Raw genomic sequence first — 13742 nt, forward strand, 5'->3', positions numbered from 1 at the left:
TATAAAACCAAAATTGAACTATGCACACAATGAAAAAATAAGGAAAATCACGCCAGACCAAATTCATCCCTGATACAAATGTACCATGTATTCCATGGAAGCCAACGGAATAGTACCTGGGATGACTTTATATACAAGGAAAAATATTAGAAAACAACATTTAAAAATTGACTGCTTGTCTTTATCCTCATTTCTAAATGCACATGGCAGTGCAGTCCCATCGACAGGTTGTGCTTTTTGTCGTATGGAGGAATATATGCACACGTGATTAACCTTGTGCTGAAACGGCTCAAAGTTTTAAAATGCAAATGAATGATTCTGATTAAACTGTAGAACTCTGCAGCTAGAGCGTTGTGCAACTGAATCTATAGGTAGCACTGCACACTGAGGAAGTGACCCAATCAGTGTTAAGGATGATATAAGAAAAGAAAAAAAATAGAGTTGGCTCTCTTACCGAAGACTATGTTGCTGCCTTGCAACAGACACTGTAAAGCATACCTGTTATTTATGGGTGTATCTACTGTATACATACACTTAAGCTCTGTATCATATGAAGGCATGTGTTTGTTTTTCATGAGAAGTCATAGCTCAAACAAATCTGCAAAAATCCCTGTCATTTATCTTCTAGTGATCATATTCCCAATTTTGCCCTAGCCAACTCTGGCTATGAAGTACGTGAAGCTTCTGCTTCAGCATGAGCACCTTCAGAGCCCCAGCAGGAGTTCTGGCTGAGTCAGCAAGAATTTGCCTAAGGCTTCCATCACTCCCCCCCCCCCCAAAAAAAAAAAAAAAAAAAAAAAACCCAACAACCACCAACCAACCACCCTCTCTGCAGCATGATTATGCCTCAAAGGCACAACTCAGCCCTGGTTTTTCATCCTTTAAATAAATTGTAGATTGTTTTCATGCTCATCTCCCACTAATCACATTATACAAATCTAGTTCTTTTAATTCTTTCCCTAATGTCTAGCCATTCTTTTCAGCGCGTAGCCATTTTTGTCACTGTTCTCTGAACTGTTTCCAGTTCAAATATATTTCCTGGTAATGAAAGACCTAGAATTGAACCCACTATTCAAATGGATTCATTCTACAGTCCTTTTGCAGACAACATTCCTATCTAAATCAATAGGAGTTTTTCCTGAGTTAGTACTGCAAGACCAGAACCTAGGGTGAAATCCTGGCCCCACTGAAGTCAATGGCTAAACTTCCATTGACTTCAGTGGGGCCAGAATGTCATCCCAAATGTGTGGATTAACCAGAACTTTAAAGAAAGGAACTATTTTAATCTGTTCCACAATATGATGCCTCTGATCACACAGCGCAAAAATCTTATTGGTCTTTCCTTCTTGTCTTAGTTCTTTGCAGAGTTGTCTCTTAGCTATTGTCCATTATGACCTGTACATTTATTTTGGTAGCACTTCTTCCCAGGATTCTCCCTTTTCAGTGACTGATTATTTTTCCTTTTATATTTCCAGTTTTTCAAAGCTGATTTGAATTGTTATTTCCTGTCTCTATTTCTAAGATCTCTTGGACACTTGGTATTTTTTGTCTTCTTAAATTTAGTATGCTCTGCAAAATGTATTTAACATGTAGTTTAACCCTTCTATCCAAATGTTTAAAGTCTCTTTTTTTCATTAGGACAAGATGCAACTCTGATCTTTGCCAAAACCCACTTGGAACTGCCCATATCAACCTGTCTTATCATACCTACGTATTGGCATGGAACAAGTATCACTCAACTTAAAATGTCCTGGCTTAATGTTATATAATTTAGTTTTATACAACACATCACTGGTTCAGCTAAAAATCAAAGAAACTTTGTCTATTAAAATAAGATAGTGCTTTCATTTTGCAATTTCACGCCTCTGAAGAAGCTTCAAACACAAATGCATAAAACCTCAAGAAATAACTAACATGAACATAACACTTGTTATGAGTGCTTCACTAGAAGTGCAAAATGTGTTTTCTATGAGCAGATCTGGAGTTTATAAACTTGGGTCCCTGTGCAGTTCCTGAAAAACTGAGCACTTGACAGCTCTGGACATGCTGGAACAGCATACTTCCACTTGCTGATAAGAAACATACCAGTTCATGACCCTATTATTAAATAAATAAACCATGTTACATCTTGAAAACTTATCTCTAATTGCTATGAATTCTCCTGTTTAATAGTTATTATTTTATTGTGATCTTTATGGCTTTTTACTTAATTCTGTAGCATTCGGAATGTGAAACCCTGGAAAAGTTTGTCTGATTAGGACTAATTTTGTTAATTCCCTCTCAAAATTGTATGCTGGATCTTACCTTGTTGGATACCTTTTTGTTGGATACAAATGTTTTAAAACTTTACCATATGGTCATTAAGAGTGTTTATTTCTACAAGCAAATAAAGACAAGGACAATTTATATGCCCTTCTGTATTTTGCTTACCTCCTTTTTATTCATCTATATTTCCTTGATTTTTTTTAAGTTTTAGAGCCAGAGCCATCCCCAGTGTAACCCCATTGACTTCAGTGGAATTACTCCAGGGAAAGTTTAGTCTATAGTCTGTAAAATAGAGGGAAAGTCTTAGTAATTGTATCTTAAGTAGCGCTATACTCAGCTTTATAAAATCAGAGCTGTACCAACAAGCAGTTCTGAATTTAACATGCTGCACATCTATCTGCATCAACCTACTGGAAAATGTTTGAGGGTTTGATGCATCCAAAGCTTTGGAGAAAAACACATGAAGATATAGATTCCTATGGAAGTCTATTAAATCTACATCATAGGACCATGCAAGAATCTCTCTGGCTAGGCAGGAAGAGCATGAACAGGAGAAGCTGATAGCTACCACCACACAGCTGCTTGCACCCTCAATCAAAGATGAAGAGGATCATTGCCCTCCAGAACCAGTTGTTGCAACAGCCACTGATAAGAAACTGGTTAAAGAAGGAAAAAGCAAAATCAGGTGTTCAAATCTGAATTGAATAACATATAATAAAGTTAGTGATGGGCTTGAAACAAAACTCCAGGTCTGACCACCCATGATGTTGAAATTCCTAACTAGAATCCACATTTCACCAAACACACACACACAAAAACCATAACACCCACCCCATTAACTTTATAACGGATCAGTCTGCAACTCTAGACTCAAACGCTTCAAAACTTTGCAGTACTAGGAATCTAATTCTAAACTGTTCAACTTGCAGTTCTCTCTAATTGCAGCTCATATATAATATACGTTTTAAATTTATGCCTAGATAGACTGTTACACTACAAATATATGTACCTTTGTACTTGCATTCACACACACATAACAACACACATCCAATAAATTGATGTATGTTGTTAATAAGGATCATCATATGGAGGAATTGGGTGAAAACAAATTAATATACATTTGAGTAGAACTGGGAAGATACTGCAGAAAAAAATTGCAAATATTCATTTAATTTAAAAAATCCATAACCCTTTTTTATTAGTTTTCTGTGATCATTAATATAAGTGATTTTTTCTTGCTCTCAAGAACGGTTGCAGAAAGTAAAAAAAAAAAAAAAAGTCTCACGAGGGACAGGTGTCTGTGCCAATGTTCACAGGAAAAGCGTTTCTATCGCCACCTTGAAATCTCTGATTTCCCTCCTCCCAATTTTGAGAGAGTCACTCACCCATCAGAGCAGAAACAATAGGGTGACCGATCGCGCATCCTCGACAGCGACCAGCCGAAGACACAGACAAAGCAAAGCAAGCAGCTGGTGTGGACAACCCGCCGGGTGAAATATGCCCCTGGAAGCGTTCATCAACCAACACATCGGTAACAATCTGCGCCTGGTCCCTGATCACAGGCAAGCCCAGACAAAGGGCTGACACTGGTTGGCACATCCCGATTTCTGCTCCGGCCACTGCAGAGAGTTTTGCCCCGCTCCAGCCCGGGGTTCGAGCCGCACTCCTTCGCTTTGAAGAAAGGGGGCACCGGACAGGCGGATCATCCCCCAACTTCACCCTCCCCCGCCCTTGCCTTCGCGGGGCTTCAGTGCAGTGAGGAGAGGAGAGCGGTGCCCCGGCCAGGCGCGTCTCTACTCACCTGGCGGCTGTGTCCGCGGATCCACGGGCAAGGAAGGGCAGCAGGGCGGCGAGCAGAGCGCTGCAAGCGACCGGCCCCATGGCTGAGCTGCCAGGAGAAGGGACTGGGAGGGAAGAGAGTGAGGCCGCCCCGCGTCCTGCTGCCTGGGTGGCTTCGATTTGCCTCCCCCTCCAGCGCCGGCTCGGGATCCCCCGGCCAGGGACAGCCCGCCCGGGCGGCTTAGCGGAGTGCAGAGAGGGACTGCAGTGCAGGGAGCTCCGCCGGCTGATTGCCAGGGGGGCCAACCACGCTGCTGCTGCTGCCCCCCTTCCTCTCCAAACGCTCCGGGATCTGGTTAAATAAGACATAGAGGTAGGCAGGGGGCGGGTCACTCGCTTGCACGGGGGGACCCGCCTACAGCCAGACACATCTCGGGCTTTGCACGCTGCCTTGCTGCCCGCTTCACAGCACTGAGCTCTGGACCAAAGCAAGTGACATCAACTGAGCTTGCTGTGCAAGAAAAGCCGGGCCCGGGTTGGCTTGGGCCCAACCAATCAATGAATTAAAAACCAAACCAAAAAACCCCACAACAGTGACAGCCGCACAAGACATTCCAGGTCATTGCATTCAGATAAGGATGCCCAGAGGAGGGGAAGAAAAAGAAAGGCAGGCTGTGTTTAACACAACTTCAGCTGTGAAGTGGAGGCTGCTGGCACCTAATCCAGGAGGTAAAACAAGTGACATGCACTGACACAACCCATTTACAAGAAGCGTTTAATGATGAATTGTTAGAGATGGACAGAGAAGTACCAATCCCCATAAACATTCCCCCACCTTTCGGAAGAATTTCCCCCACTCGTCCTTTTCTCTTGCTTGTGTTGGCACCCTGCATAGTGATTGATTTTACTGGTGCAAACAAGCCAGGGAAATGAATTTCAGGCATAAGTGTATTTACGAAACGTGAGTTGCAGGTTTGCATTCGTGAGTATTCTTACCTCCAGCTGCCCCCCATCACTCCTGCCATGGCAGACATACTTATTGTTACTGAACATGTTTATTATGGCAATGCATAACCACCAGACAAGAGCGGGACTTCAAAGTGGTAGGTATTGTACAAATAGAGTGCTAGCTGGTCCATGCCCTGAAGAGCACTCCTTTCTTAACACAGCCCAGATATTTCCATTTTCTTTTCTGGATAACTTTGGAGATAAGAAGCTGTTGAGCTTTCTAACAAATCTTGGCATTTGTTATGTATCTAGTATTCTCCTGAGGCATTTTTTTTTCTTCCAAAGACATTTAGACACATGTCTATACTTTTGGTAGATTTCCAGCTTTCAGATTCCTATGCTAAGATGGAAATAACATTTAAATTAAGGCATGGTAGTTTGGTCTTTAAATTGTACATTTTCAACTACCAAATCTTGTTTAAGCTAGTGAAAGCAGCTGCCACCTTGCCAATTCATGACCTTATTTCCTTCTTGACATCCCCTTTGGCTTCCGTGTTACTGCCAACGTATGAGAATTGACTATCCCCAGTATTTCTTTGCCTTCTAACACAATGCGTGAGTTGAGAGCTGCTGGAGTTCTCACTGGATTTATTTTTTTCATAACTGATTATTGGCCCTGACTTTTGCAATGTGTTCAGTCTTGACTTGAGTGTTGGTTGAGCAGTCACTTAGAAGAGCAGTGTTGTCAGCAAAATCTAATTTTTCTAGTGTCCTGTTGTTGATCCATGCAATGCCTATGTTGCAACTTTTCCATAGTGGAGTCCCAAGTTCTCATTTCCCCCTCCCGGCCCCACCCCTTCCCGTCCCACCCCTTTCCCATGTGACGTGAGCCCAGCGTGAGTGCCGCTCAAAATCATCTTGCGTGCCATGTTTGACAAGCGTGCCATAGGTTGCCAACCCCTGTTCTACACTTTCTCTCATAATGAAGTCAATGACAATGCCAAACAGAAGAGGTGCGAGAACACATCCTTGTTTGATACCAGTATCTGTGTTAAATCATCAACATTCTTTGTAAACAAACAAGTTTGCATCAAAGAAATACCTGCTTCCATCATCTATTTCTCCTCCTTATAGAAACAAACCACAAGATCCTGAATATTGGCTAGCCACCTGGTTCCAAAGGGACTTAACAACATAGACGACACAAAGAGCAGTCCAGGAGAGACAGGGAGGGTGGAGCCTTCATAGAATCATAGACGATTAGGATTGGAAGGGACCCCAAGAGTCATCTAGTCCAACCTCCTGCAGGACCAACCACAACTAAATCATCCCTGCAAAGGCTTTGTCGAGCCAGGCCTTAAAAACCTCTAAGGATGGAGATTCCACCACCTCCCTAGGTAACCCATTCCAGTGCTGCACCCTTCTAATGAAAAAGTTTTTCCTAGTATCCAAACTAGATCTTCCCCACTGCAACTTGAGACCACTGCTCCTTGTTTTGGCATTGGCCACTACTGAGAACAGCCTAGCTCCATCCTCCCTGGAAGCCCCTTTCAGGTAGTTAAAGGCTGCTATCAAATCCCCTCCCTCAGTCTTCTCTTCTGCAGTATAAACCCAGTGCCATCAGCCTCTCCTCATAAGTCATGTGCTCCAGCCTTCTAATCGTTTTCATTGCCCTTCACTGGACTTTCTCCAATTTGTTCACATCCTTTCTATAGTGTGGGGCCCCAAACTGGACAATATTCCAGATGTAGCCTCACCAGTGCCGAATAGAGGGGAATAATCATTCTCTTGATCTGTTGGCAATGCTCCTGCTAATGCAGCCCAATATGCCGTTAGCCTTCTTGGCAACAAGGGCGCACTGTTGGCTCATGTCAAGCTTCTTGTCCACTGTAACCCCCAGGTCCTTTTCTGCCCTAAGCAACATTTGGCAGCATGGGAAGGATTCAGATTCAGTTTCCTTACCGGCAATATCTATGTACAGGTTTGGTCAGTGAACAGAAACAATGGACTATATTCTGATCCCATTTATAGCTGTGCTAATGTAGAGTTACAACATTAGGTATCTTGAGTAACTGATGCCAGAATCTGACTTGATGCAATGTGACTTATTTGAGTAACCACAACAGCTCAAACTTTAAATAGCCAAGTGTATGCAATGCTGTTCACAAACAATTCAGAAAGGTAAAGTATTCTCAAAAAGATGTGTGAAATACATTCATACAGCAAATTCAAGAGAATTGTAATCCACTATGAAATTTACAGAACTGAAAACCACTCCATAAATTTGTGGAGTAATTTATTCTTTGTGAATTATTCACCCATCTCTAATCACGATAATGTATCTGACTCAAAAGAGGGTAGGCAAAGCCCTGCCTTAAGGACCTTGGCCAGTAATAATATTTTGCACTTGTATAACACCTTCCATTCAATGATCTCATAGCTCTGTATAAACAATTAAGTCTTGCAACAATCTGGGGAGCTAGGTAAGTAACATTATCCTCATTTGACAGAAGGGGAAGGTAAGGGACATGTCATTTAACTTGTGCAAGATCCAACAGGACATCTGTAGCATAGATAGGAATAGAACCCAAATCTTAATAGCAACTCCTGTTCCTTAACCACAAGATTAGCCCCTTCTACTCTTTGTAAGTACAAGCGTTTTAAGCAGAAATGCCTGTTCATCTCCGTCTGCCCTCTAGCCAGAGTGATCATTAAGTCTCCCCACCATGCTCACATCAAAACTTACCAAAAATATAATATTTTATCCAAACCCCATAAAACTGTCAGACATTTTTCTGTATCCAGTCTTGATGCTAAATATCCCCTGGACTCCCCTGCTGATTTTTGTTTTGTCTCCTGTGACTGCAGACTTCCTCCCAAAATAGCCTTGTGCAGACTCTATATCATTTCATCATGGAGGGGCAACGTCAAAACTTTAGAATTCCTTATTGAAAACAGTATTTGTAACAAGATGTAAAATTGAGCCCCAATATAAAATGATCCATAAGTGTTTTAAAATGGGTAAATGTCATTTGTTGGGGAATGTATAGGACTGGTAATGGGGTACAACCCTTTCATCTCTAGGTCACTGGTTCAAATACAACTCTGGACAGTTCACATTTGATAGCTGGTCAGTGGCCATTGTGAAGTGTATTGACATCCATGTTGATTGAGTGTATGTTGATTGACTCACCTAGGAATGGTTACTTCAGGTCAGGTTTAAGGTACTTTTGGTGAGACAGACTGGGAAAACATGCACTGCCAACATGAGTGTCTTACTTGGGTGCCTGTGTGGTTGACAAAGAGAGGAATTCAGTCAGTTCAGTACTGTTCAAGGGCACTACATTTCCTTAAAATATATATTATAGAGACATTTCATCATGCATGGACACTTCTACACTCAGTTAATGCAACCTTTGACAAGAGACGTACCATTAAAATAATGATCTGTATTTTACTGACTGAAGGTGAATTTGATTCTGAATTTTAAAATTACATGGTGAGTTATGCACTTTAATTCTTCCCTTCAAAACCATTTTAGATTAGTATAATCTATTGATAGGTAATAACCAGACTATCCAAAGGTATGTTTTATGCTTAGTAAAATAATTAGAGAAACTGAAATACTAGATTTCACATAGGATGTTGAGCTTTTGCCAGTACATTAATATTTGCAATCCTGTCTCTTTTTAAGGATTCAGTCCCGGAAGGTGCTGAGTGCTTCCACTCAGCATGTGCCAGATTAAGCCCAAAGGCAGGAAATCATCAGAGTATCATCCACCTCTCACACTTTCTTAGGACAGGGTTAAAATGAGACGGTTTAAACAGTGAAAGAACCCAGTGAAATGGGACATAGATTTTACTCATGCTTGACATCTGAGTTTGGATTTACTCTAGGCCTCCCTTATAACACCCATGTTGCAATGGCCTTGCTTTTGAAGCGACCAAAGCCCCATCTACATTGTTGTTATCTTTATTGAAACTATAACTAAGTCAGAGAATTAGGTCACAACATATTTCTCCCTTAACTGGAAGTGGTATGGTGGTAAAAAAGAAGTGAGTAAACTAACTAAACCAAACTCCATATTCCCCAAATAAGAAGTAGATAAACTTTGTTTATCTGTGTTTACCCTCAGCAACACGGCTGCTAATCTGGTTACAAAACATGATTAACAATTGTAGGAGGCTACCATGAAGCCATGTCCCTTTAATATGTTCCGCAGTACCACCTTAAAATATGTTGTAACCAGCTCCCCGAACTCAGTTATAGTTGTACTGTAGACAAGGCCTGAGAGTGTGACATCCTCAAGCCATCTGTCCTCTATTTGGCCAAACACTCCAGATCTAAACACAGACCTCCTGCTTTGCTGTGGGGCCAGCCAGTCAACGAGTTTCCTTTCAGTGGAAGTCAGAACTCACACTCCTCCATAGTAAATGTTTACTCAGCTAACCCAGAGATTGTTTGGGGCCTGTCCATATTGTGAAATCAGACTGAAGTTTATTCTGAGGACAAAAGGAAAAAGTGAGAATCCAGCTTCCATCAGCTCCTCCACCTTTTCCTCTTTCTTCCTGTATCCCCCACTCAAATGCCTTGAACTAACAAAGGTCAGCATGAAGCAAAGGGCAATTTCCTTCCAGGGATTTGGGGCAATTGGTCATCTGAGGAAAACTTTCTGAGTTTTGGCATGCATACTGCAATGTCATTTCAATGCAAATGGAAAAGGTGACAATATTCTGAGAAACAGGGGAGCTGATATCAGTCTTCTATCCTTCCTATTTAGGATGATCTCAGATGATTCTACCATATCTGAGCATTATATGTGTAACAGGTGTGCATCTCTTTGGAATTGTTCATTAATGTCGTTACAGGAGTAACAGGATGTTTAATTTCCCCCTTGGATGGATTACTAGCCCATCAAAGCAGAGCCCTTATATATAAATACTTACCCAAAGCTGACTATATCCCTGTCTGATTTAGCCAGGATGTCTCACTCCACCTCTGTCTGGGCTATTATTTCTTGTTCCTTCCTGACCTTCCACACTGTTGAACTCTAAATGGTTTTAATCTCTGGTGTATAGAAAGCAAGAAAGCTGAGTGAGGTGATGATGATAAAATCTCCACCCAGACCTTTCACTTTTTCCTCTCCAAACAAAGCACACAGGCATAATGTAAGTTCCCAAAGTGACAGATTTACACTGCTTACACATTCTATGGTTTCCTTCCTTTGAGTAACAAAAGCATTGTACTGACAGCATGCAGAACACAAGAATCGACAATACTGGGAGGTTTTCGCAATAAACATAGTATAACCGTCTTAAATAATTAGCACATAAAATGTCCAACCCAAACTTCCTGGATTCCAGCCAGCTCCACAAACAATACACAAGACACATACATTTAATAGTCTAGTGCTTAAAAAGGCACTATTAGTCAAGTTTAAAATGATGGGACAAATTCTGCACTTTCAAAATTTGGCTGTATGATTGGGCAAAATTGGAACTAATTTACAGCAAATTCAATTAACAATGTTTCCTTTTCAAATAGTTACAAAAATAAGCGATTTTTTTCGCCCCACAACAGACATACACATTCCGTTTTGTACCAATGGCAGCATATAATTCTAAAATTCACTACTGACGGTCAGTAGGATCAGCTGTTGTAAATGCCCAGCGGAATCAGCCACACAGAAAAAAAGCTAACAAATAATACATATTCATTTTGGCAAGAAATTCAGTGAAAGATCTCCTACACCTACAGAGGTGTGCGAAGGAAGTTTCTCTGCAGCAGTTATATGTGGTTTTTTCCCCCACACTGCAGGTATCCTTAGTTAAGAATGTCCTATTATACATTATGAAATGAACCCTGGACACAAACTGAACTTACCAATTGGTGTCAATGATGTCATACCCATGCCAATTACACCTAATAATTGCTCACATATGACCTTTTTGCCTTATTTTATAAAATATTTTCTAAAACAACAATAGGACATGACTGGCAATATCTTTACAAAGGATTAGGGCACTTCTGGGGCCTCATATGTCTATCAGTTCATCCAAGACATGCACTAATCCCTGGGTAACAAACTATTTCTTAAGTATCCTGGCCATCTGATGGGTCTCTTTCTCCTCTCCCAAACATCAGTTTTACACCAGAGTATCTCCATTGATTTCAGTGAAGTCACTCCTCATTTACACCACCAGGTTCAGAGAGGAATCAGGTCCAGGGTTTATTAGGCACAGACCCACATTGTGGAGTTCAAGGGAGTGCACTCTGTGGCTATACCCCCTTCAAGGGATCAGCATGAGCTCTTTTGCCTGGTCAGTCAGCTCTGGTGGTCCAAGCTTCATGTACACTGGAAGATATGACAGGCCCCATACCTTGCTTCCACATGTTCCAGTGGGCATTAGCAGGGAGTACTCTGTCTGCTAAGGGGAGGCAACTGTGGGACTGAAACTGGGGCTGGCCCTGAGTGAGGAGCTATGGGAAGGCTCTTTGGATGCTTCCTTCTACCCTTTCCTTGGTACTCACACAGGAACCATTCACAATACAGACCGGAGGAGAGTGGTCCATAAGGTCATATTTAATAAGTCATCCAAAAATCTCTCTTAGCTTTTCTTTATTCAGTGATAGAGCCCATCTTTCCAGCTGCAGTTTACTTCTGCCCCAGGGCCCTACTGTTAGCCCACTTTTCATTGATCTACTTTATTGGAATCAGCGATGGCAAATCAGGAAAACATGGTCATGGAATGAGCTCCTCGTTGTTTCCTGAATGTTATTTATGACATTACTGTGGACTTCAATGAGAAGACTCACCTGTGTAAAGTTAAACACATGCATAAGCCTTTGCAGGATTGTGACCTATAGTGCCATTAACTTCAGCGGGAGTCATGTCTCTATAAAACTGCAGCATCAAGCCCTGAATCAAGGAATATGAATAATTGCTGACTGAGCTGCAGTAGTGCCTATCCTGAAAATGGAACAAATTCTACACTTAAGGACTACAGCCTGCTCATGTTAAATCAGTGGGAGTTTTGCAGTTGACGTCAGTGGTGTTCATGCCCCATTACAAGAAATCTCTTCTCCCAGGTCTCTCTGAGCTGTAGGACCTCACATGAAATGAAAACCTGCTTGCCTCACTGACACAAAGTTGTCCTGGAGTTCAATGGAGTCTTGCATGAGTAAAGCAAACAGTATTTGGCCCATGGGATGTGGCATTAACTTGATTTCTCACTAACTACTGAATAATCTGTCTGTGTTTCACTTGTCAGTCACATACTGTCACTACCATCTTCATATACATAAGGTTGCATTCAAAGTGGGCTCAGAAAAATTCCCTGGTCAATACACTAATGTAATGTGAAACATGTTTTCATTTGGCTTCTCTGTGATAAAATTTACAAGTGATTTAAAATACAGAGAAGCTTTTTATACTTTTCTCTTAAACATTTAGAAAGACATTTAATCCATAAAAGATTTAAAACAATTTTTAATGTACAGATATTTCATTGTGTCTAAATCCACAATTCTCTCACTGCAGGAATGCCACTTTACCACACAGTTTTTATACGCCACAGGCCAATCACCAGAGCAGTCCCCTTTTAAGAATATATAAAACTGCTCCTGTGAGTAAGGCAAGCAGTGTCAAACCAAACATTATCCTCAGCTAAGTATTATACTTGATTTTGTTTCTCATGACAGTGGCTGCCAGCAACAATCCCTGCTGAAATGGTTTATCACTAGTGGAGATGGGACACAATCGTTTTCAGAACCATTACAGAAAAAATTCTTGAGACTTCAAGAAACCAAGATCACTTTAGGTCCAAATCTCAATCACACTTTCCAAAAATGTCCTAGGGGAGATTTTGAGAGGTACAAATGACACGCAAGGTTAGATTCATAAAGGGATTTAGGCAGGGCTGTCCAGGGTGAGGCAAAAGGGAGAGTTTGCCCTGGGCCTCCCCTTTAAGAGGGTCCCCAAACCAAGTGGCGTTGTGACCTGGCATATGGCGCTGCAGTGCTACTGCCTGATGGCCCCTCCATTACGACAGCTTCCCAGTCACTTCAACCCCCTAAATCCAAAATTTAGATCTTCAAAATCCATGCTCATTTGCCATCTAGCCCTGTAGGCATCTAAATTCTCTAGGTGCCTAAATTTCTGCCAATATAGTCCGAGTGCCTAAAAATCCGCCAGTAGGAATGTGCACAACTACCTAAATCCTGATGGTTGGTGCCTAATTAACACCTACTAAGCCCCAGCAGCATCCTCAAACTAGGTAAGAGAGAATGCCTATCTTGCCTGATTGAGTAGGCATGCCTTAGATCAGCAGTTCTCAACTGGTGGTACACGTACCACCAGTGGTACTTCGAAGAAGGCTGGGTGGTACGCGAGCCGTACTGCGCCGCCGAATCTGCCGCCGGAAGTGCCCACCCGCAAAACCCTGCCGCCGAAAAGGGGCAGAAGGGTTTCGGCAGAGGGCATTGTTCCCCCCATGTAACCCGCTGCTGCAGAAAGTCCCCCACCCTTCCCCCCCCCCCCCCCCCAGAGTGGTACTCGGGTCAGGTACAGTCAGGTCAAGTGGTACGTGACCTGACTGTACCTGACCCGAGTGGTACTCGGGGAAAAAAAGGTTGAGAACCGCTGCCTTAGACTATGCCCACTGGAGCAGGGCTTGCATCAACACAGCTAGAGAAGGCGGTGCCCCCTTTTTATCTAGTAATTCAGGGGTTAGAGCATTCACTCAGGATC

At 42.1% G+C, this 13742-nt stretch overlaps 1 protein-coding gene across 1 annotated transcript in view; it reads right to left on the reverse strand.

Moving 5' to 3' along the window:
* The window catches only part of EGFL6 (EGF like domain multiple 6), a 98718-nt gene extending 88656 nt beyond the window's left edge, over window positions 1-10062 (reverse strand). Inside the window, exons 1-4 of the mRNA XM_067566168.1 lie at window positions 9940-10062; window positions 9349-9495; window positions 8186-8279; window positions 4067-4396 (exon numbers count right to left, since the gene is read on the reverse strand). Of these exons, the coding sequence (XP_067422269.1) occupies window positions 4067-4146 (80 nt within the window). The 5' untranslated portion in view covers window positions 4147-4396; window positions 8186-8279; window positions 9349-9495; window positions 9940-10062. The remainder of the gene's footprint in view (window positions 1-4066; window positions 4397-8185; window positions 8280-9348; window positions 9496-9939) is intronic.
* Between the last annotated feature and the right edge of the window lie 3680 nt (window positions 10063-13742).

This window comes from Emydura macquarii, unplaced genomic scaffold (assembly GCF_026122565.2).
Source record: "Emydura macquarii macquarii isolate MOO-44397 ecotype Brisbane River unplaced genomic scaffold, CSIRO-AGI_Emac_v2 contig_2734, whole genome shotgun sequence".
NCBI classification, from domain to species: domain Eukaryota; kingdom Metazoa; phylum Chordata; order Testudines; family Chelidae; genus Emydura; species Emydura macquarii.